At 39.3% G+C, this 23,449-nt stretch overlaps 1 protein-coding gene across 1 annotated transcript in view; it reads left to right on the forward strand.

The window, feature by feature from the left end:
- The first annotated feature begins 245 nt into the window (after window positions 1-245).
- PIGL (phosphatidylinositol glycan anchor biosynthesis class L) overlaps window positions 246-23,449 on the forward strand; it is an 879,462-nt gene continuing 856,258 nt past the window's right edge. Inside the window, exon 1 of the mRNA XM_044054521.1 lies at window positions 246-605. Within this exon, the coding sequence (XP_043910456.1) occupies window positions 386-605 (220 nt within the window). The 5' untranslated portion in view covers window positions 246-385. The remainder of the gene's footprint in view (window positions 606-23,449) is intronic.

Raw genomic sequence — 23,449 nt, forward strand, 5'->3', positions numbered from 1 at the left:
TAGGCATATCACTTAAGTTAAACGCAATCTTCTGCATCGTGTAAGTCAATAAATGATAAGGGTACGTATATTCTGGGATAACTCATAAGGCAAACCACCCTTATTACCAATATCAATGGGACATGGGTTTATAACTCTAAACTGATGTGACTTGGTGTGGCCAACACAGGATAATAATACGTACTAATGTCTAGAACGAAGACGTTGTGAAGGTGGAAGCAATAGAACAAACCTTGACGTTGTCGCATTATATAATATGTGAACCTTTGGCAAGCCCACATTTTTAGAGTAGTTTTACTTGTTTGGTGATAGGACCCTTTTTTCTCAACTACGGTTTCCTCCCGGAGTTTGTCTTCTGTTTTTAGCAAGAGTTTTTCCGGTTGTAATGTTGCTTGAAATGATAGTCGTATTGTGGGTTTGTTTATTTTCTTTGTTATACTTTTTCCCAAAGCGAAAGAGTTTAAATGGGTGTTGGAACGCAACGGCCGTGTCTCGAATACTTGTCGTCGTTGCTCATCCAGACGACGAATGCATGTTTTTCGGTCCGGCATTGCTCAAGTGGCTGAAGTCAGGCTTTTACGTTTCATTGCTCTGTTTATCTTCAGGTATGAATGCCTGCGTAACTACTGACACATTTGCTTACTATTGCCATCTTGATCGCCCGATTGTTTTCCTTCATACCTCTCAACCTCTTAGAGCAACAAATCTGGACAAAGGCCAAAAAATAGGGACAATTTTTAAATATTGCTCTTACAAAACTTAGTCGATAAAATAACAGGTTTTATATTAGCATGACTTTTCAGAAGGGTATGACATTCAAATGTCTGTCATTATTTTTTTACTTGTCTTTAATAATTTCCTACTATTTTGTTAGAAAACAATAGTTTAATAAAAATATAAAGTAACATAAGGGAAAATCTGGACACACTGCGAAAATCTGTACAGCTGAGAGGGGTGTCATAGTTGTTACCTTTTAAAAACAATAGTAGTTGTTGTGTCTTTCGGCTTTTCCCGGATAGGGGTCGCCACAGCAGAACTCCGGTCCGCTAATGATTGGCAGTGGATTTTTACGTGCCGAGTTGCCAGCCCTGACGCACAACCTTAAACGAAGGTACGCCCATTCATGCATGTCTCCTCACAGAAGACGCTCTAGCTGAGACTCGAACTGGACAACGTCTTGCTGTGAGGTGAGAACGCTACAGCAGCACCCCCAATAGTAGTGTGTTTGTTTATAGATATCTTACCTCTCAGCTGTCCAGTTTTTCGCAGGATGTCCATGTTTTTACCCCATATTTTTCTCTCAACAGCTTTCTAAGTTTATAAGACGAACATTTAAGAGTTGTCCCTAGTTTTGGGGCTTTGTCCAGATTTTTTTTTGTGCTAAAAAATTGAGTATGATTGTAGTTCTGTTATAACATTTTGCATGTTTATAGAAGACAGTGTTCTGGCAGTCTTATAGTATGATACGCATTTGCATGTGAAATTAACTGCTTACATTTTCACACTGAGGTTTTATGTGCTTGATTTACTGTTGTCCTGTATTTTTCTGGTGTTATTGCAAACATGTTTAGTACTTCTTCTTCACAACATATTTTAATATGTTTTTCATTGGATTAGAATATTTGACAACCAGCCATTTCTAATTAGTTGGACTCGAAGGCACCCTTCACTGTCCCCCAGCCCATCTGTTCCTTGGATGCCAAAAAAAACTTCTCCCTTGCTGCCCACCAGTTCCCCCTGCACCATCCAGATTACATCTGTTCTTTTCACAATTTTTTATTCTTCGGGTGTTTATCTTTTCAACGTAGAGTAAGTAGGTAAGACTACAATGTAGTGGAAATAAGTGAAGTAAACCTCTGGTTTGGAGACCACTAGGCCCCCAAAAGCCAAAGAGTTGTAGATGTTCTGAAGTGCATTTTAGAACATTTTCCAGCATTTAGAGCTAGTGATGGTCTGACCCAAAGACATAACTTAAAAAATCATTCTTATTTTCTGTCAAGGAAGAAATAATCTGTGGTCAATATGTAATGTCCACAGCTAAATAAGTAGCATTTTCCAGTCAATTTAGAGGATATGTAAGACATTTCTGTGAATACTGCCTGCCTACCCCCCAAAAGATCACTTTTTGTGCACCCCTTTAGTGATAAAGTGTGTTATATTGGTTTCCATGTGTAAGAACAAAGAGCAGGCAGTCATATATTATAAGTTGTTGCTGACATATGTGTACACAACATGCCTCCTCACTCCACCTTTCAAAAGGCAGCTACCTGTGTACCCCTGTTATGGGTTCACTGAAATAAATGGTCACTAACATATTTCATCTTCTTTCTGTCCAACGTGTATAGACAGCATGCCTCCTTACTGTACGTTCCAAAAGATAGTTGTGTGTGTACAGATCTTGCGTCTGATTGTGATGACTGTGAAAAAAAAGTGATGATCACAGTAAAGTGTTTCAGTTTGTTGCTCCTAGTTAATACATTGCTTCTAGGTAAGTTATAGCAATTTGTTATGCACACCTCGCGTCTGATTGTGAGGAAAAAGTTGAATAACCGTGCTATCCTCAGTCCCATACAAGCTATTAAGACTTCTGTGCCCGTCCAAGGTTTGATTGAGAAGAAGAAGTAGAAAGTTAAAGAAATAATCAAATTGCCTTATCCCCATACAACCTATGTATTCTTTTATCCATCTGACCATCTCTGCATCCATCCATCCTGCACTTAGTCACAGCTGACTTTTACAGTGACTGCATGAACAACCCATGTCATCCACAGAGTTTACTCTGTCTTTAGGGAATATAAGCAAATTTATGGGCTTTCTTGTTTATCACACACTCGTATGAACAAATGAGAATTGCCTCTTTATCTTCCATGTGTTTAGCATTTGAGAGGAAACTGGACTACCTGGAGAAAACCAATGGGAACCCAGGATGGACACTCTGCTGATAAGGAGTCCCAGCCAAAATTCAAACCATATAATCCCATTCTGTGAGATGACAAAGCCACTCACTGTGCCACCCTACAAAGTTGCCTTCAGGGAAATTGAGGGAGTGACAATTTACTTACTGCATGATGTTTGGTGTTGGAGGAGAGTTGAGCAACTGGATAAAACCTATACAGAGACAGGGTGGACATGTTGACTCTATATAAAAGAAACTACAATGAAGAATTAATTCTGTAAACCTAGTATTGTGAGGTGGCAGTATTACTTCCTGTGGTATTGTGCAAGTGATCACATGCTTTCACACATATTCTTCCCTGATGACTACATATAGCAATTTGGTGTGTACAGGGCTGAGGTGTGACTGTAATGAGAGGTGAAAGAAACTGTGGCCATCATGTTACTCTGAGGTACACTGCAACTCCACTACAACGTTCATACATGCTAGTATCTTAACAATGATTAGTTTACACCAGTTTCAGCAAACATAGTACATTGTGTGACATTGTTACTGCCAAGTCAGACCAGTGACTGTTAACTGTGTTCATGTAACAACAGGTGTAAATGACTTTTATTCACACTTTCTTCCATACCCAACAATTATACTCGTGTTGACTATGTCCATCTTAGGTGTCTAGTCATGGAAAATGGTCACATTTTTTTAAGTTTGTTTCAAGCAAGCACAAAGCCACAGTAAAGTATTCCAACTAGCTTCATAAAAAACACAACCGTGTAGTAGTGCTAGATTATTAACTTTTTAAACTGCGTTAACAACATTAGAGTCAATCACTTTCATCCCCAGACAGCCCCATTACCTAGCAAGTATAGTCACTTTTTGATAGTATGCATTTCACCGAGTGTGATTAAAAAATCAACAATTACAGTAATGGATTGCAATTTTTCCACAAAAACAGTGGCCATAGTAAAGTATTCCAACTTGCTTCAGTCAAATATATATTGGTCCTTCAAAAGAAGTATAACTGTTTAAAACTAACTGAAGCAAACAACAGCAAGGTCAGTAACTTTTCATCCACTGATATCCCCTGTAATAGTAGTTATGCACACTTCATTGACTGTGTATACATCAGATGTCTGTGATAAAAAAACAATGATCATGGTAATATATTTCAGCTTTGTTCCGCACAAACAGTAGCCACAGTAAAGTATTCCATCTTGCGTCCCACAAATACACCATACTTCTGTAAAGAGAGTATAATGTCTGATAATCCAAATAGCAGCAGGTGCTGGTGTAAGGAGGCCCAAATCCAAATCCTTGAAACAGTGTATCACGTGTAAAATACACTCTAAACAAAGTCCGTTGCGTCATGCAAACATTTACTTAAAATGATCTCTCTTAGGGGCGACATATTTCTCTGCCGGCAGTATGTAAACCGTTCTCTTATTTCACTATAAAAGAAATCTGACTACTTATTTACCTTGGCTTCTGCTTTTCCCAGGCCAGAGAGTATGTTCCACAATCCACAATGGATACCAAAAGGTGCTAATACCTGAACAAAGCGGGTTAGAGTAGTTAAACTGCTTGGGTACATATAATTCTACTCTCTAAGGAATACAGTATCCTCTTCAAGTTAGGTTGATTCTTATTATGTGTAGGGTGTGGTGTGATGATATCGGTTGGTGGAGGGTCCGAAATAAAGGTTTAGCCCTGGTGTTTCAGGGTATCTACATTCGTGACATAACTTCCTATGTATATTTGTATTAAGTAACCCTCTACTCAATCTTGATGCTCTCACAAAAAAAATGAAATCATTGGGGATAACAGTAAAGAGGCTCACACATAAAAGTGTGACTAGAATATAAATGGTTCTGTCACCCAACCCTGGCCGCTACAATCGGGTCTCATAAGGGGGTCACTGGATTTGTGGACTTTGGGAAGCCCCTGTATAATAGGGATAAGGGGTTCGATATTTCTTACAAACATTTTAATATCAATAATAGAAAAGATAGGTCTGGATAAAGTTACAGAAAAGGTAAACATGTTTATTATATGCTCTTTACTGGATCTTTATGATATATGAAATATTTACAGGATGATTGCCACTATATTCTAGTCACACTTTGATGTTGTGAGCCTCTTACTATTATCCCCCATGATTTAGGGTTCAATACATACAAGAATATCTTAAGAATCATTCTGATTTCACATTGGTGAAAATAGAATTTTATGCTCTCTTTTGGACAGTTTTATCTAATAATGTTTTTATGTTTGGGAGATGATTTTCCTACAGAAGGATGGGCGTGGCTATGGGCACGGACCTGTGCCAATAGATATGCGCACCCTATGGATGGCATGTTGGAAGAATTTCCTGTTTAACACCAGGATTCCGTATGTTGGTTTTTTGAAGGGCCAGATTATGAGGGGCTCTAGGTTGAACCCTACTAAAGTGATGGACACTACCCCAGTGTCCAACAAGAATAGAACCTCCATTTTTTATAAGATTCAATAGATCATCAACTTGAAGAGGATACTGTGTAAACCTAGGAATAACTCAGACACAGGGACAAAAAAAAAGTTAACTAATACAAGACAAAGTGGTAAATGTAATTTAAGTTTTTCGTCATCAGAAGATGGGAAAGAATATAAAGTACAAGTTAGACCATTCCTTAGGAGGTAGGAAAATATATTGTACCAAGCAGTAGCTCTATATATGTACCATAATTTCCAGTGTTAAAAGAATGATAAGTAGTCAGGATTTTCTTTATAGTGAAAATAAGAACGTGTTTTATATGCATGCCCCTGAGCAAATTATACTTTGAGTAGGGTCCGGTCATTTTCTGACTTCCAAACTCACTCTCGATCTTGTCATTTCTCCGTTTTATGAGAGAAGTGGATCTTAATTTTAAATTTTAAATTTTAAATTTTAACTTTAGTGCACTCTGAAAAGTGTGAAAAAACCACTAGGCCTATTGAACTTTCACCATGTGAATTTTTCATAGTCTCCTTTAAATGCAAGCTGATGGCCTTCCACTGTTATTAAAAAATTATTATTGCTCCACATTGCTACTAGCGTGGGATTTTTTTTGATTTTGGAAACTAAGAGAGGTTTAGTGTAGTGCTTTTCTTTCCTTTCACAAGTCTTATATGGTTTGTGGTTTATTTTGTGCTGGTGTCAAGGATTTGGATTGGATGGGATTTGGGCTTCTCAATCTATTTAGAGTATAATGTCTGTTTAACTGAACTGAGAAGTTGGAAGTTCTTTTTTGTGGATATAGGTAAAAAGATACAAGCAGTGAAATGTTTTTAGTCCCTTTGGTTTTATACACAGATCAGGCATATTTTGTCAAACAGAGGAGACATTGTGAATAGCAATTAATAAAGAGTTGAAGGATTTATCTCTGAGGGAAAGAGGGCAAGAGTCAAGTGGGATAAGTTGATCCTTCTAATAGAATAAGATGGCTGGGATTACTTGACCTTCCAATAGAATAAGGTGGTTGGGATTACTTGATTTTAAGGGGTATTTCAGAGATGCACAGTTAAGGTTCTTGTATATATCATAGGAGGTTACTAGGCTAATACCCCTGGGGCCCTTACAATCGTAGCCAAGAGTTTATCCCCAAAAATAAACCTCAGTCAGCACCTGTTGCCCCTGTCAATGAGGGACACAGGTGGACTCCTGAGACAAATTTGTGGTTTCCCATCCACTCATCAAGGTTGCGCTTGAAGAGGGTCAGCGAGGTGCTCTGCTTGACATGTATGGGAAGTTTATTCAAGAGATTGGGCAGCCACTGGGAGACAAACCTGTCTCACCAGCAGGTTTTGTTGATGTTGCATATTAGATTCAGGCCTTTCGAGTGAGTAATGTGTGAGGAGTTAGTCTTACTGATATGGAGCATCTCTAGTAGGGCAGGTCCAAGATTGCCTTGTAGGCGAGACACAGATCACCTCTGAACAATCTGTATAATACCGAATAGAGTGATAGTGATTTCAGCCTGTCCCCGTACGACAGGTGTTGGAGACCATGGATTCTCTTTGTGAGTTATTTCAGTGGCCTTTCCAGTTGGTGCAGATGTTTGGAGGGGTACATACCAAACTGGAAACTGTACTCAATTATTAGTCTAATGAGGGAGGAGTAGAGATAGGTAATAACCTCCTTTTTTTTTTGGATGTAATCGCTATACTTATGAGATGAACCAAATAAAAAGCTTTTCTGACCACTGCTGCTGCATGATGGTCAAATGTGAGGTTATCAACCTGAATGGGCAAGTCTCTCACCACAGGTTGTGTGCTTAGGGGGGGGATGCTGTTGATGTGTTAATCAGTAGGGGCTGTGTTTTTTTCCGAATGGTATGGTGATACAATTTTTTGGGTTTAGCTTGAGGCCATGTCTTTGACAGCAGTCATTAGTTTCTGAGAGACCCTTTTGCAGTATGTTAACATCATTTGGGGAGTCCTTGACAGCACCCAACGTACAGTTGTCCACAAACTTGGATAGCCCACAGGCCTTTTGCCTTTGTTTGGACCTCCGGGAAGTAGATGCCAAACAGTAGGGGTCCCAGGACAGATCCCTGGAGAACTCCACTAATGACAAGTCTGCTATCTGAGGTGGAGGTGCCTATTTTGACTTTGAGGGTCCTGTCGGTGAGCCAGTTGGCCACCCACCTTATGAGATCGGGATTTACGCCAAGTTGTTTTAGCTTTTCGATGATGCTTGGGTGGGGGATTGTGTCAAAGGACTTGACCAAGTCAAGGTAAGCTGTATGGGCTGACTTTCCCTCATCAAGGGCTGTGGTGACAGTCTCAAAGAAGCCAACCAGGTTCAACAGGCAAGATCTGCCCTTGACGAATCCGAACTGAGTGGGATCAAGTGCTTGGAGATTGCCTATGTCCTTGTTCATGAGATCCATAATAATCTGCTCCATGGCTTTACAGGTCAGACTTGTCAAACTAATGGGGGTAATAGTTTCCAGGGTTAGTAGTGGCACCACCTTTGTGCAAGGGGATGACAATGTCAGTTCTCCACTCTGCTGGAATGAAGCCGGTACTTAGGCTGTGGTTGAATAGGGTGCTGAATGGCGAAGCCAGTTCTTGCTGGAAGTGGTGCAGAATACAGCGTGAGATACTATCCGGTCCTGCGGAAGCTACATTCTTTGACTTGGATAGGGGCTTTAGCACTTGATCTGTGGAGATGTGAGGTGCGGGACAAGTATCTGAGGTGTTGAAAGGGCCTTTAGGGGGTACAGGGGATGAAGTTTGCACTCAACCTATCTACTAGCAGGTTGGCTAAGTCAACAGGATCGGTGTAAGTGATACTGTTAAGTACTAATTTGGAACCAACTTGGGCTTTGCCATGGAGGTTCCTGATGTAACTGAAGAAGGCTTTGTAGTTTCCCTTTGTTTTGAAGGCTAGTTTCAATTCATAATTGGCTTTGGAGGCTTTCACTAGTGATCTGATTTCCTTGTTGGGGATAAGGAGGGAGTTTTTACAATTTGGAATATGTTCCTTTTTACCCTTGGACAACAGTTTCTTCCTTTTGTTGTAAAGCCTGTTGATAGAGGATGCCCACCAAACAAGTTTGTTTTTCTTTGAGGAGCAGATTTTAGTTCTGTTGGGTATGACTGAGTCCATGCAGTTGTACAGGTGCTTGTATACTGCATTGGCATACTGTTCAGCATAGTTGTCTGCATCCTGTGAGGGAGGTGGTGGTTTGAAGCTACAGATACCCTCCTTTAGGAGGTTGTAGTCAGCTTTTGAGAAGTTTTTTTTAGCTTGATTACATTTGGGGGGGGGTTGGGTGGGATAGAAACATCAAATGAGACAGTCCAATGATCTGATCTCACCAGGGAAGAACATACTATGGGAGTGGTGCAGCAGACGCCCATGTTGGTAAGAACCAAGTCCAGAATGTTATTACCCCTTATGGGGGATGAGATGAGTTGGTGTAGTGCATTAGAATTGATGAAGTCAAGGAATCGTTGAGTGAGTGCATTAATGCAGGAATATTTCACCCAACAAGGATCAGGGTTTTAGGGGGTACCTTAATGGAGTCAATTAGATCCAGGTAAGGGGAGTGGGTATCCTGAGTCATGGAGGGGGTCTATAGCTGGCTGTAACTTGGATGGGTGTCTTGCCAACTGTCAGTTGCACCTGGAGTAGTTCCATTGTGTCATGTTGGCAAACCAGTCTGGAGGTGTGCCTGTCCTTAATGAAAATAGAGACTCCACCACCCTTTGTCTTCCAGACCTCACTTTCAAGTCGGAATGTGTGGAATGAAGTATAGCCTGGTAAGGCATGGGTACTCTCTGTAGCCCTGAACCAAGATTCTGTGATCTCACAGACATCAGCATCTTCCAGTGCAAGGAGAGCCTCCAGTGAGTGCATTTTCATTTTAAGGCTCCTAGCATTAAACAGCATGACATTCAGTTTTCTTTTTGACATATCTTTTATGTTGGAAGAGTTTTCTTTGGGACACTGCCTAAAAATGGCATAATGGGGGAGGTGAGAGCCTTGGCCAGGATCCAGAAACCCAGTGTTGACAGGTGGAGGCCAGCTTTGGCAAAGCATCAAGGCCTGTCGACCATGTTATCCCAGGCAGACAAATACTGGATCTCCTTGGAATGACACCAGAAACTAAGCCAATTGTTGATGTCAGTTATTGTTTGTTGGTATTGTGGTATCATTTTTGGTGAAGGTAAGATGCTGCTTAGGGCTAGGGTCATACATGCCTGGAACACATACACTGAGAGCTCAATCATGTCTCACTTCATATAGTCCAAGGAGGTACATATCAAGTCATTTACACAGACAATGACAGAGTTGTACTTGTACTTGATATGGAGAGACTTAACTGCATGAGTGATGTGGTGGATTCTGGCACCAGACAGACAACTGACCCTGACCTTCTCCTTGTCAAGCCTGGTGAGGGGGACATCAGTGTGTCTCACAATGGAATCACCAATGACTAGTATGTTTGGTTTATTGTTATGTCTTGTGGGTTGAGGTGGTTTATTGTTTTGCCTTATGGGGTGTGTTTGTGAGACACTGATGTATTGTTTGCTGTGTGTGATGTTTGGTGTTGAGTGTGGAGTGTTTGTGAGTGTGTTTTGGAGGTCTCTGCTGTTTAGGTAAATTTTTATTGAGGACCTTTTCATAGTTGTGTGTGTATTGTGCTTGGCTATGTGATCTGCGTGGTGTGGTGTTTGTGCTGACAATCTCCTCTTTGTGAGGAGTACTGACTGTGGTGTGAGATAGCATGGACTCCAGGTTACTGATGTACATGCATTTCTCGCAAGTAGAAGAATTATGTGCTAGGAGAAGAGGGCTTTCAGTAAACATGAGGCAGTTGCTACACTGTCTCAATATACCCATGTTGACCAGGCTGGCAGGAGAAACTGATGAGAATTGTCCAGACATAGTGTTCTGAATGCGTGGGCAGGCTAATGGAGAGAGGGTTGTGATAATGGTTTGTCCACAAGAGTGTAGACCACAAGAACCTTGTTAAATGTAAAGTAACTGGCCTAAAGCGCAAGTGCCAAAACCAAAATGAAGATGCTTAAATAATAGATAAATTTATCACAAACAGAAAGCTGCAATTCAAAATGGCGAAACGGGGGAAGCTCAAGAAATAAGTAGACACAGAGATTTTGGATGCAGATCATTAAAGAGATTTACAGCAACCATAAAGACTATTAACAGAAAGTGTTCTAGGAATTAAGCCAGCATGAGAATGTAGTTAATTCAGGCAATAGGAGGGGCTAGAATTTAATGGAGAAAACCGGCAAAGAAACAATGGTATTGGGAGAAAATACTCACAGAGGGAAAGGTAATATAATGGGAAGAGGCCAAGAATTTATTTGGACTGTAGGCCAGAGATTGCCTTCCCTAATAACGATTGGTATCAGAGCACAGACAAAGAGAAAGGAATAGGGGGACTGTAAATAAAAGACCAGCACTGGTACAGTTTTTAGTAGACTCTAGAGCAGAAACTGCTGTTATAAAGGGAAACTTAGGGCATATAAAATAATGCACATTAACTGTAGGAATCAATCAGAGGAGGTTATAATGAGCTGGGAAGAGAGACTGGATAAGCAATTCACAAAAAAACTTGGAAAGATTTATGTAAGGCTTCCAAATATGCAACAAAGTCTAGAAGATTAATGATCTTTGCTGGGAAGTGTTTGCATGGATATTTTACACCCCAAGCAGACCCCCCCCAAAAAATCCTCAGGTATATTGCAAATGTTGGAGGTGTTATAGCGAAGAAAGCAATAATTAGGAACATATTTTTGAGTGTAATGAGTTGGCAGACTTTAAAAATCCCTGCAGACTACTCTGTCAGAAATACTTCATGAGCATATTGGTGTAATTAAGGAAATTATTATTTTTTTTTTGCTGTGATACAGAATTGGAATTGCCTAGACATAGTAAGGCCTTGCTGACTTTAATTGTAGTGGCTGCCAAAAAAGCAGTTACTAAAAAATGGAAATCAAAGTCTAAACCAACCAATAAGAGGTAGTTAATGTAGTAACCGAGACAAAAGAAATGGAAGTGGAATCTTTAGAAAATTGTAGGAGCTAATTACTTATAAAATATGGGAATTGTGGGAACAATACATGCAGAATACTGTTTTGGAGGAGGAATGAAGTTGAAGGGAAGGTAGAAATTGAGCTATGCATTGTTTGATAATGATTGTGCAGAAGATTATAAGTGATGTGTGCATGCAGCTAAAATATGTAAATATGTTTTTTCATGTTTATAAATGTATGATTGCCAATGTTGTAAGTGATAATTCTTTACAGATGTTTCTTGTTAAAAAAAAACAGCTGTGTTTAACTGGAACAAGCAACAGCAAAGTCAGTCACTTTTCATTCACAGATGACACCCCATCAGCAATTATAGTGACTTTTGTTGGCTGTGTACAACTCCGATATTTGAGTGTGGTAAATAATGGCCATAGCAATGTATTTTGACTTTGTGTTATACAAGCATTAGCCACAGTAAAATATTTTGGCATGCTTCACATATATATTCTGGTTTTGCAGAACTAAGGTGCATAACTGTTTAAATAGAGGAAACAGCAGGGTCAGTCTTTTTCATCCACAGACAGCCCCCGTAGCCAGAAATGTCATTAGCTACTTTGTTGACTGTGTACACACCTCAGATGTCTGAGTGTAATAAAACAGTAATAAAAAATAGTCATGGTGATATAATTCTGTGCATTTGTGTGAAAAGAATTGAAGCTGCCCCAGTTAAAGAAAAGTATTTTGACTTGTTTCACACCAATACTCAATGCTGACAAGCTATCCAGTGCCTGGATATGATACCCAATTGCCTTCCTGATTAAAAAAGCTATGCTGTTACAATCTGTACTGTGAGTTGCATTTCACCCACCGTAATCTCTTGTAGAATCTCACTCTACTGCTCGTTACTGACGTGTTTCCACCACGATCATTACATCTCTGTTCAGAGTTAAGATTTCTGGGTTTTCTGCTCAATCTCACCCATGATCTAGACCACAAATCAGCATGCCTTTATGGCTTTTTGATTCATTGTGTAGATTATGGGATAAGAGATAGCAGAAAGCCAACAAATTTGAGTGGCCAGTTATTTCCCTCATGGGATACTGGCACTGCTTTAAGCTAGGGTGTCACAGGAAGTTTATTTATATTTTAATATAAAGAATTGCAGCAGCATTTCTTTACAAAGTAAATAAACTTCAAAAAAAAGTTTGCGTAGCCATATGGCCAATTAGTTCATACATGGTTAAGGCCTGCCATGTAAACATTATTTATTCCTCTGTGTCCACATATTTTCTAATTCGTTGAATGAGCTGCAGTCTCTTCTTAGTAAGTACATCCCATGAATCATCCTTTAGCTTTCTCAAGAGTTCTTGACATTTTTCATTTTATCCTCCACATCCTTCCCAAGAAGTCTGGTTTATGTATATGACAATTTCTTTTGCAGAAAAATGCTTTCTTATATCTTCTGAGCTGTTTATCCTGTGCCTTTATACTTTTATATCTTTATCTCGTAAAAAGTGTTTGGCGGGTTTTTTTTCATTTTCCTAAAAAGTTGTCATTCTGTTTCCCTTTTTCCACTTACCTTCCTGACCACCACAGGTTATACAACAATTAGCTTTGAGCTCCTTTTAGCTGATCTAACTTGATCTGCTTTTTCATTATTTTTCCACAATATGTTGTATACTGACTGTAATTGCTACCGTCACCATATGTGACATGTAGCTACTCATCAGTTTGAAATGTTTACTCTTTTCTTTTTGGTTATTCCTCTAAATTTGTAGTGTCCTTGACCTAACTCAGAATTATGGCATTTCCTTAATTTTTGTGCTTCAGGCAGCAGATGAGGCAGTAGAGTAGTACAATTGGGTTGAAACAGGCAGAAGCTTAGTTTGCTGCCCAGGAGAGCCAAATGAGTGTTAGGAAGTAGAGAAGTGATATGTGGAGAATGTGTTTTTAGGCATTTGCTGATAACCAGATAAGTCTGGGAACAGTTTCCCTTTTAAATGAGATTTGTTTTAGGATTGAAAATGTTGGTTCCTTTTCCATGTTTAATTTCTCTGCTCAAGACTGATGGATGTGAGTTAAAACAGGAAAGAAAATGCTGCAGCATTCTCAGTGTATATCAACCTAGTGCCGCTTCCTTTTATTTTGTAATTAAACAAATGGCATCCAGGTTGGAAACAGGGTCCTTTAAAGCTAGCAGATCTTGACTTGAATAAATGGATATGCTTCTGCTACTTCTATATTGAATGGACTTTCTCAGTTAGATGTTATTTTGGATATCCCACTAGATTAGACTTCGTATGCAGTTGTGTCAGGATAAAGCCTGGTGGTGACTTTTCCTGCAAATTACACATTATTTCAGCAACAACTCTGACACGTACTTAATAGAATGAGTTTAACATACTGATTAAGTTTGGACATCTGTTGTTGCCTGTACTACTTCACAGGTTTCTACGTCAGCTCTTGCATGGCTTACAGAGATTTCTTGTAAGATATACTAACCTGCAGACTCCTATCCAGGAGGCTGTTAGGCTGGATCCATGAGTTGTCTGTACAGAGAAGTATGTCAGTTACATACTAGAGCAATCAATGTTTTTATTACAGTGGATGCCATTAAAAGTTGTCACCTGAATTTGTACCAGCCCATGTTTCATTTGTGGTGTGGGGCAGAGCAAGCTGACAACTCTACATGTACAAAGACGGGTGGTGATGCTTCTGGTACTTCCAAATCAAATGCTGGGAGTTCACCAGTTGCTTCCACCCCAGACACCAGACTGAACTCAAAATTCCTTTGCCTACAAGAAGACTGTTTTACATGTCCCAAGCAACTGTCTTTGTGGTTTGCTTCACAGAAGAATAAATCAATCCCTGCACAAAGTGCAGCAAGTTCAGCCTGTTGGAGCTAGCTATTATGGGCAAAGTCCTTCTGTAAGAGATTTAACTTTACATTAATGTGTGTGCATTGTTTGATACTTGTATTGTGCAAGTCCTGTTATGACATAAGTTTTTGAGATCTTTGATGGATTCAAGCTGTATTGGTCCAGCTGTGAAGTTCTGAAATGTATGGAATCCATGGTGGATTGTATTCCTGTTCCAATGGTGCAAGGTTGAAAGTAAATTGTCAGTGTCCAGTATTTGGATTGAGAACATGTAGGCTTTTGAACATTTTTTTCATTTTGACAAAAAAAAAAATATGGAGCCCTCTCCCACACTTTTAATCAAACTATCTAGTTCCCACTTAACGTACCCATCTTCCCCACCATGTCTTACTGGAGCTAGATACAGAGCAGTCTGTAAGGAGGAGTCTGATGTTGGGAGGCTGCAAGCAGTCGATGTCTGAACATTTTGCTAACCTAACTTCGCATTCTTTCTAGTGGCTTGCATATACATTATACCATCCATTCTTCACCCCATAAATCACAGTGTACTCATTGACAAGACCATGTCTCTCTAACTGTTTTATGTGAGCTTCTCGTCCTTCTTTTTGCCAGATGGTATTTGAATTGGGGAGCATTACTGCATCACTCCTGTTAGAACTTGCAACCTACGATTGGTTGCTCACTCTCATTGCTCCTAGATAGATCTTGCAGGTGCCCACAATCACCGTTCAAATAAGACTCTACTGGAGCATAGTTGAGATGAAAACCTTTTCTGCCATAGAGCTGCCTACTTCTGGTCTGCATTTTAGGCTGCTATTAGTTATACTGTGTAGTGGATGGCATTTTACATATGATCTGGGATAGCGGGCACTGGCAGAGGAGAGCATAAAGAACGGCATAGATATTGATAATGACTGATGGGGAAATTGGAACACATTGCTTGTTTAGGAAGAGTTTGATGTGTATTCTGGACGTGACAGGTAAGTGATGCTACCAGTGTGGCTTCACCTTAGCTACCAGGGTCTGTAAGATTGCTGTGCTCTCTGTGATGGTGTTGGCTGTACTACAGCATTGTACATACACAATTGTTCCTGTGACTCACTTCGCAGAAGTGGACACATTGCTGAACATTGCTCTAGCAGATGTTGAAAAAAGTTACCTTCTTATTTTGGATTTAGACATTGCCCAGAGAAGCAAGTGGGCTTGTCCATCTGCAGTCACTTTTAGTGAGAATTCCTTGGCAACTTCAAATTTACAAGCACATCACACCAGTGTTCAGAGATGGCATCAGATTTCAGTGATGTAATTTAAGTATTGACCTGGGGCAAGGCTGTCCCCACTGCCATTTCAGGGACTGCTTTACTCACATTTCTAATGCCATCTACGGTACTGTCTAAAATACCTCAAGAGACTAGTTATACATTTCACGTAATGAGAAGGCTACAATGCCCCAAGATTTGACAGAGGCTATTGCTGTTGAAGATGACAGGGCTTTCCTGCTTCATCAACTCTTAGTGAGCAGTTAGACTGTGGCTATGTTAGTGTGATTCTGGGAGGTTACTGCTAAGTGCATCAGGGTCATAAAGTCCAGATTGCCCTAAGGCAGATGCCACCTTGTGTGGAACTACTACACACTGCTTCACAGCAGATATGGGATAATCTTTTGGACTTGTTCCTGTGATTTTTTTAATGTTAATAACTTTGGAATAATCATCTGTATCTTTTATTTTTAGTGCATATGTACAGTGGCAGATCCCCAGTTTTGTTCAATATTTTGTCTTCTCATCTGTTGCAGTAGATTGTTGCATTTTTTGTCTATTGTTTCCCTTTGATTCTCATCAAATCTTTGGAGTCATGTCTGACTTTTCTTTCTTTCTTTCTTTCTTAACTGGACTTTGCATTGTTGGACACTGCATCTTGCACTTGGACTTTAAAGCTCTGGGTTCTCACACTGGGGCATCACATGTAAATACTTTTAGTTATTTGTATACATTTGTACTTCTAGGGAACAGCTTGTCCTTATTTTTATGAAATTGTGCTTTAATTCTCTTTTTTTTTACGTTTGTCTTCCTGGGTCACTGTGATTTCCAAAACAGTCTTCAGCATTGTGTTGTGCTTCACCTGTATAGCATTGTAAAATGGGTTTAAAAATTGTTGCAGTTTGATTGGCTGATGGGTATTATATGAGCATGAAAAAATGTAAACAAATTCTTCCCCACCTCACTAAACTAAACTAAACACCTGTAGTCTGAAGTTTCATATTGTGTTACATTTTATGTAGTTTATTTTTATTTACTTATGGTGCAGTGGAGCAGCGGTAGTGTTGTCTCCTCACAGCAAGAGGTTCTCTGGTTCGATTTTCGACTGGAGTCCCTTCTGTGTGGAGTCTGCATATCCTCCCTGCATTTGTGTGGGTTTTCCCTGGGTACTTCGTTTTCCTCCCACGTTACGAAAACATCCATCTTGAGCATTTCTCCCTGGGCCTCCGCTGAAAATTGGCTTTGTTCCAAGTCGGACTTTCCCAGTAAACAAATGTTAAATAAAAATGTATTTGTCCTTGTTGACTGGATTAGCTCCACTAGGGTTAGTGACCTCTTTTCTGGGGAGATCTGAGGTGATAGTTATAATACTAACTAATGTATTGGTTATATCCTTAGGATTCGAATATGTGATATCAGTATAGGTGAGCTCAGCACATTGACATTATTCCTTAATTCCTTAATTAGAAAGAGCTGTAGTTTTTTTTTATATCTCTAGTGATCTTAAGCTTGTACTCTGCATCTTCTAGTAATGCTCTTTGCTGATATCTTTCAATGTGGTACACACACACACACACATTTATGTATGATGGGGGAGTGGGTGGGGGCTTGCCTCCAAAAACACTTTTACTGTTTGCTGTTTACAGTGGCAATAGTGTACAAATCTGTATATTGTGGGAATGTAGTTTCTAGTATGCTTTTTTCTGTTTGGGGGGGTTTCTCCTTTCCCCAGTGTAGTGTAACTGTGGTATTGGGACCTGTAAATAAGGCTGTTATGGGGGGGGGGGGTTGTTTAAGCCATAACAAGTTTCTGTCTTCTCTGTGTCTTATCACCTTCATGGTGAAGACCAGTGTCTGACATACACAGCATTAAAGTACCTTTTTCTGTTTGAAACCCTTTGCTTTGAATTACCCCCCCAACCAGGTGACTTGAAGACAGGAGAAAATTTCACCTTTAGTAAAAGTTAATATCAACCATAATATAAAATATGGAATCTTTTTATGTGGAAGACTTCACACATAGAATAAACGTCCCCTTTCAGTTAAACTAAGCTCATCACTTCATTCCTTCAAGAAGGAACTGGATGACTACATGGGCAGCTGAAAGTTTTGACATGAGATCTATTGCGGCAGGCTCCTCAATGGTCAGTAGACCTTGAGTTTGTTCATGAAACCTGTGACCCTCTGAATTTTAGTAGTAGTTTTTAATTTTGTAAGAACATGATGATTGTTTAGAAAAACAAGTGCAAATCTGTGAATTTTTTTGGTTCCTCTTTTGTGTCATCCTGTTGCACCCTACCCCACTGCTCCACATCTGTCACTTGGGTGTACCAGAATTTCTCCTTATCACCCTAGGACTTCCTTCATGTAGGCTGTGGCCGGCATGGATCGCAAAGGCTTTGGGGGGGGTTTGTATGGTCCTGTCTGTTTCACCATCTGCAGGGGGATTTTTCATGTTATGATCTACCCCATTCTGTCTCTTAACTGCGGTCTCTTGGGTTGTATCCAGTGGTCAGGCTTTCAATGGGGACTTGCTGACATATAGCCCTGCCTTCACAGCAGCTCAATCAATGCCCCCACCTTTATCCATCCTAAGACTGTTCTGCCTTCCTCACACATCCCTGGCCTCCACCAGGGATCCTTGTGTGGAGAATGTCAAGACTGTTCTCCAACCCAGGATAGTAACATCCATCCCACCCTGCTGCTCACTCGTACCCGAGCCAGTAATCTAACCCGGGTTGGCTGGGCTGTAGTCAGGACTTTATCCCTCTACACGACCAGAGCAATTAAAATATGTGAAATAGTTTTTGTTATATTCCCTAACATCACAAAAAAGATGAGATGTCGAAGTATGCAATGTAGCATTAATTTTGTAGACATTTGTATGCTGAACATTTATTGTACTCATGGTAACCTGCTGTCATATTTTTTTAAGCCATTCACACAAAGACGTTTAGAAAATGTCTTTCTGTATCTTTACATAATAATTGATTAGTGTGTTTTTTTTTTTTTGTACGAACAAATTTGTGGCAATATGAGCAAGTGTGAACTATGTGAAATTTAATTTTTTTCATACTTTTGCTCATTTTTCTTTTAGAAAAATGCAGTGGAATATGTATGAAACTGCAGACATTTGACTGCTGGACAGTTTTGCACGTGCTGTAACCTGCAGTCATGTTTTGTTTAAAGCTATTGAAATTATTTATAGCGTTAAGCAAGCATTAGTGGACCACGCCTCAACCCCATCAACCTGAGCCTTGCAACTGACATTGTCCTATGTGGTCCCTCCACAGACCACTGTAATTACAGATCTGTCAGCCTAACAAATCTTATGTGCAAAAATATAGAACGAGCCAAAACTGACCTAATTAACAGTAATAAAAATCTTATTAGACTATTCAACCTTCAGCATTTTGGTTTTTCCAAGTGTAAATCCTGTCTAATGAGTCCTGTAATCTTCTTTGAGAGGGTTGCTCAGGTTGTAGAGTGTGGACAAGCTATGCACATAACATGTGTTGCCCTTGCCAATGCATTTGATACCATACCATATGCAAATATAATAAGGAAGTTGAAGGAGCTCTAGCTTAAGCTATCCACCTAACCACACGAGTCAGAGACAGGCCTTACTCAGTAGGAGTAGAGATGGTCCTCTGAGAGCATGAGAGTGACCAGTGCATTTCTGTGGGGATCTGTGCTGGACTGCTGTTCAGCTTCTACTTCTCAGCTTTCCACTTACCAAACAAGGATCTTTTACTAACAGAGTTTGCAAACTGTAAGTTGAGAGTTGTTGTTAAGTCTCTGTTTAGCATACATGCACACTTGTCAGTAAGTGGTTACTGTAAATTGGCTCAAGCTCACCAAAAGTACAACATTGTAGCATTTTTGTAAGAATGCTCTAGCTCCTGCTTATAATGCACCACTTAAAAATGAGAAGGTGAGAGACCTGAGCACATGGGTGGACAGTTCTCTTTTACATTTGACCATCATGTTGTAACGGTGGTTAGGAAATCCTTTTACCGTGTATGACTCCTAGCAAAATGTATTTGTCATTGAGTACAGTGCCTCCTTTGAGATAACCTCTCTAAGCTTATCAAGCAACTGGAAACATCTCAGAGGTTTTTAACTGAAAAGATCAAGGGTCTAAAGATCTGAACTACAAAGAAAGAGTGGAAGTTTTATCTCCTATACTCAGTTTCATATAGACTCCTTAGGGAAGACCTGTGTCTTGCCTATGGGGCTATAAGAGATAAAGTAGTCCAAGAACTCTTATACGTCAAGAAATCAAACAGTACAGCTAACAGTGTCCGAGATCTAAATCTGTTGCAACATATAAATAAGACTAAGATGAGGGATAGATTTGTCACACAGCACCTGCCCCTTCTCTGGAATAAATTTGCTGTCCAAGTTAAGAAGTGTGACACATTGCCTTTAAAAAAGGAGCCGGACATTGGGGTGCTTGTTCATAAATTCACCCCTGATATAAGTGGCCTGGCCCTCCTTGAAATGATAGGTAAGGACTAAGTGTGGGTACTGGGGAGGCAGAAATGGCCTTGAGGCTCAGTTGCCTTGTAAACTCCTATGATTGTGTTAAGAAATTTGGAAAAATAAGTTTAAGATGTCCATTTATCGCTTCCTGCCTGCCAGCTATCAGCTGCTTCACAACCTGTTGTGCCCATTTGTTCCCCCCTTCTTAGGCATTTGAGTACTGCTGTTGAAGGCTATCATCCATGCAGCTGTAAGTTTTTTTTTTTGTTTGTTTGTTTGTTTTTTTTTAAGTAGGGCCCAAACCTCTGTTAGCTGACATGAGCACTAATTGATGCAAGGGCCCTGCAGTACTCTCCTTCCTTGGGAACACATGCCTGCTCAGGAGGCTACTACCACTACAGCTTGGTAGAAACCAAGTGCACATCCCTGGTTTATATGCTACATATCATTCTCCAATGATCAGTGAAATATAATGACATGTGACCAAATTGCCCCTACTTCTCTGGGCTAGACAGGCTGACATAAACTGCTACCCTCCCAAGCTTATCCATTGCCCAATCCACTAATCAAACTCAGGTTGTTGCAATGGAGCTGGGAAGAAAATTCACTTTTTATGCCTTTCTCTACTTATTAACAAAAAGGTTGAAAACTAAAGCATAAGTGATGATGCTATAGAGATTTGAAGGTTGTACAACTTTTTCTGTCACAGTACCATATTGTCTTGTTTTATTTAAAGTTATCATCTTTGCTGGATAATCATTTTTTTTATTTTTATTTTTTTCTTAATTTTCATTTGCTTAAACATCACCTGCTATGTAACTGTCATTAAAAAAAAAACTTTATTGAATTATCACTTGTCACATTGACAGACTTACATTTTATAAAAGTAGGACCGTCAAGATGGCTGCACATTGAGTAACAACTTAATTTTGGCTATTTCAGTGTGAAAACAGAAACTCAGCAGAGAAGGCCAGTGAATGTTTGTGTTTCTGGATAAACATCAGTAACTGGCTAGTAAGTGCAGTGCCTGGATGCCAGGAAAAAAGAAGTAAAGAGGACATGAAGGAAAATTAGCTACAAAAGGTGAAGAAAAAACACTTACTGGGAAATCTACTTCAGCTGTTCAGCAAAATGCAGTGCAAGATCCAGACATGACTTCAGCAACCTGGGGGAAAGCATAAGACAACTGAACACAGACTTTGTTAAAATAAAGAAAACACTGATGGAGTATATCAACTCAAACAACAAAAGGCCGGAAAAATGGAAGAAGCTTTAAACAGCTATCCAGATGAGGTGATAAAACTGCAAAAATCAGAGGCTGAAATGAAGAAAACGCTGGCTGAATATGAGACTGCTCAAAAAGAGGTGTTTCAAAAATAATAGAATTAAAGAACAGAGTACATAGGGAAAGCATGCCATTTTCAGCTGTAAGGGAAGCTGAAGGAATAGACTATATTAATTTTATGAAAGTACATATAAGCAAGTGGATTTGTATTCCACAACAAGAGTTGTTAATTGAAAGAATACATCTTGTGGATGCTCCAAACCTGGCTATGAGAAAGCATGTTAGACTTTTAATAGTAAACATGCAAACTTACCAGTTGAAAGGGTTGATTCTACAAAGCTGTGGCAGAAGGACAACATACTAAAAGTGGGAGACACCAGAGTATTTGTGAAGAATGATTACTCTTTGTACACCAGGCAGAAGAGTACATTTATTCCGCTGTTCAGGGAATGTCAAGAAGAAGGCGTGAGATTAAAACTACTGTACCCAGGTATCTTTAAAATATTCTTCCCTGGCGGGACAGAATCATTTGATGAAGTACATGCTGAGAAGGGAATAAAAAAGTTTGCCCAACAAAAAGTGAGCTATGAAACAGAAGGAAATTCTGCTTCTTGTTCTTCTGGTAGTAAACACCACATAGAGACTGTGCTAGTGAAAACTTTTCCAGTGTTTCAATGGCAAATGCTGGAGAGAAGGAAGGGAGCACAAGATTTCACTAGAAGAATTGTGTGTATGTTGGAAATGAAGCAGAGACAGAATTCCGGAGATGGAGATAAACAGGAATAAAACCAGTAGCTTGGAAAATGACAAATGTGAGATTACAAAGCAATAATAGTATTTGTAAAACATGACAAAATAAGAAAATCTGTAAATCTTATAAAACAGCGGTACTAGAAGTAGTGAATATAGTAACGGAGAAAACAACTGGAATTAGAATCTTTAAAAAAGGGTATGAAGAAACTGCATAGGAAAAAGTGGGAATTGGAACAATACATACAGGGAAGGAATGAGGTTTAAAACAAGGCAGGACTTGAATAAGCTATGTAATGTTTGACTGACCGTGATTCAGTAGATTATAAGTGATGTATGTTTGCAGCTAGGATTATATCAATATGGTTTGTGATGTAAAGTGCTTGCAGCTGGGATTATGTCAATATGGTTTGTTTTCATTTTTATAAATGTATGATTGCCTATGTCATAAATGATAATTTAATAAAGACCTTTCTTGTTTACTTTTATATAAATGTAATTTTTTAATCAAACCATGTTTACAAGTTCACATTTACAAACATTATAAATTACATTTATTGTTTTATACCATATAATCAAAGCAAGATTACGTAAATTGGTCAGTTCCTGCCATCTCTTAAACCTCATTTCTCCTCCAATTTTTTCTGCATGCATTCTTCCCACAATTTAAATTTTTTGTATGTATTTCAGCCCTACCCTTTTCAAAAGATCCCACTTCCTGTTTTTTATCTCTGTTATAGTAGTTACTACTTTAAGTGTAGCTGGTTAGACTTTGATTTCCATTATCTAGTAATTGCTTTTTTGGCAGTCACCAGAATTAAACTTAACAAGGCCTTTCTATGTCTAGGCAATTCAGATCCTGTATCCCAGCTAAAAAAATAAATAATTTCCTTAGTTGCACTCCTTTGCTTGCCCACTATTCCTGATAAAGTATTCTGTAGGGAATTTTTAAAGTCTGCCAACTGAGTACACGCTTTCTTCCCCATTACACCTCCAACATTTCTCATCTACCTGATGAAAAATTAATTGGAGTCTGCTTGGCATATAAAACTATCTATGCAAACACTTTCAGGCAAAAATCCTAAATCTTCTAGATTTTGTTGCATATTGGGGAACCATACATATGTCTTCCAGTTGTTTCTTTGTGAATTGCTTAGCTAATCTCTCTTCCCAATCTTTTCTGATCTTCTCTGAATGATTCCTATAGTTAATGTGCAATATTTTATATGCCTACTAATTATCCCTTTTTAACATCAGCGTCTGTTATAAATTCAACTGAAAACCCAACCAGTGTAGGTCTTTTTTTTTTTTAGGATTCCCCTATCCCTTTCTCTTTGCTTTATACTCTGATATCAATCCCTGATAGGGAAGG

Source organism: Protopterus annectens, chromosome 13.part0 (assembly GCF_019279795.1).
Source record: "Protopterus annectens isolate FY-2018-M chromosome 13.part0, PAN1.0, whole genome shotgun sequence".
In the NCBI taxonomy this organism is placed as follows: Eukaryota; Metazoa; Chordata; order Ceratodontiformes; family Protopteridae; genus Protopterus; species Protopterus annectens.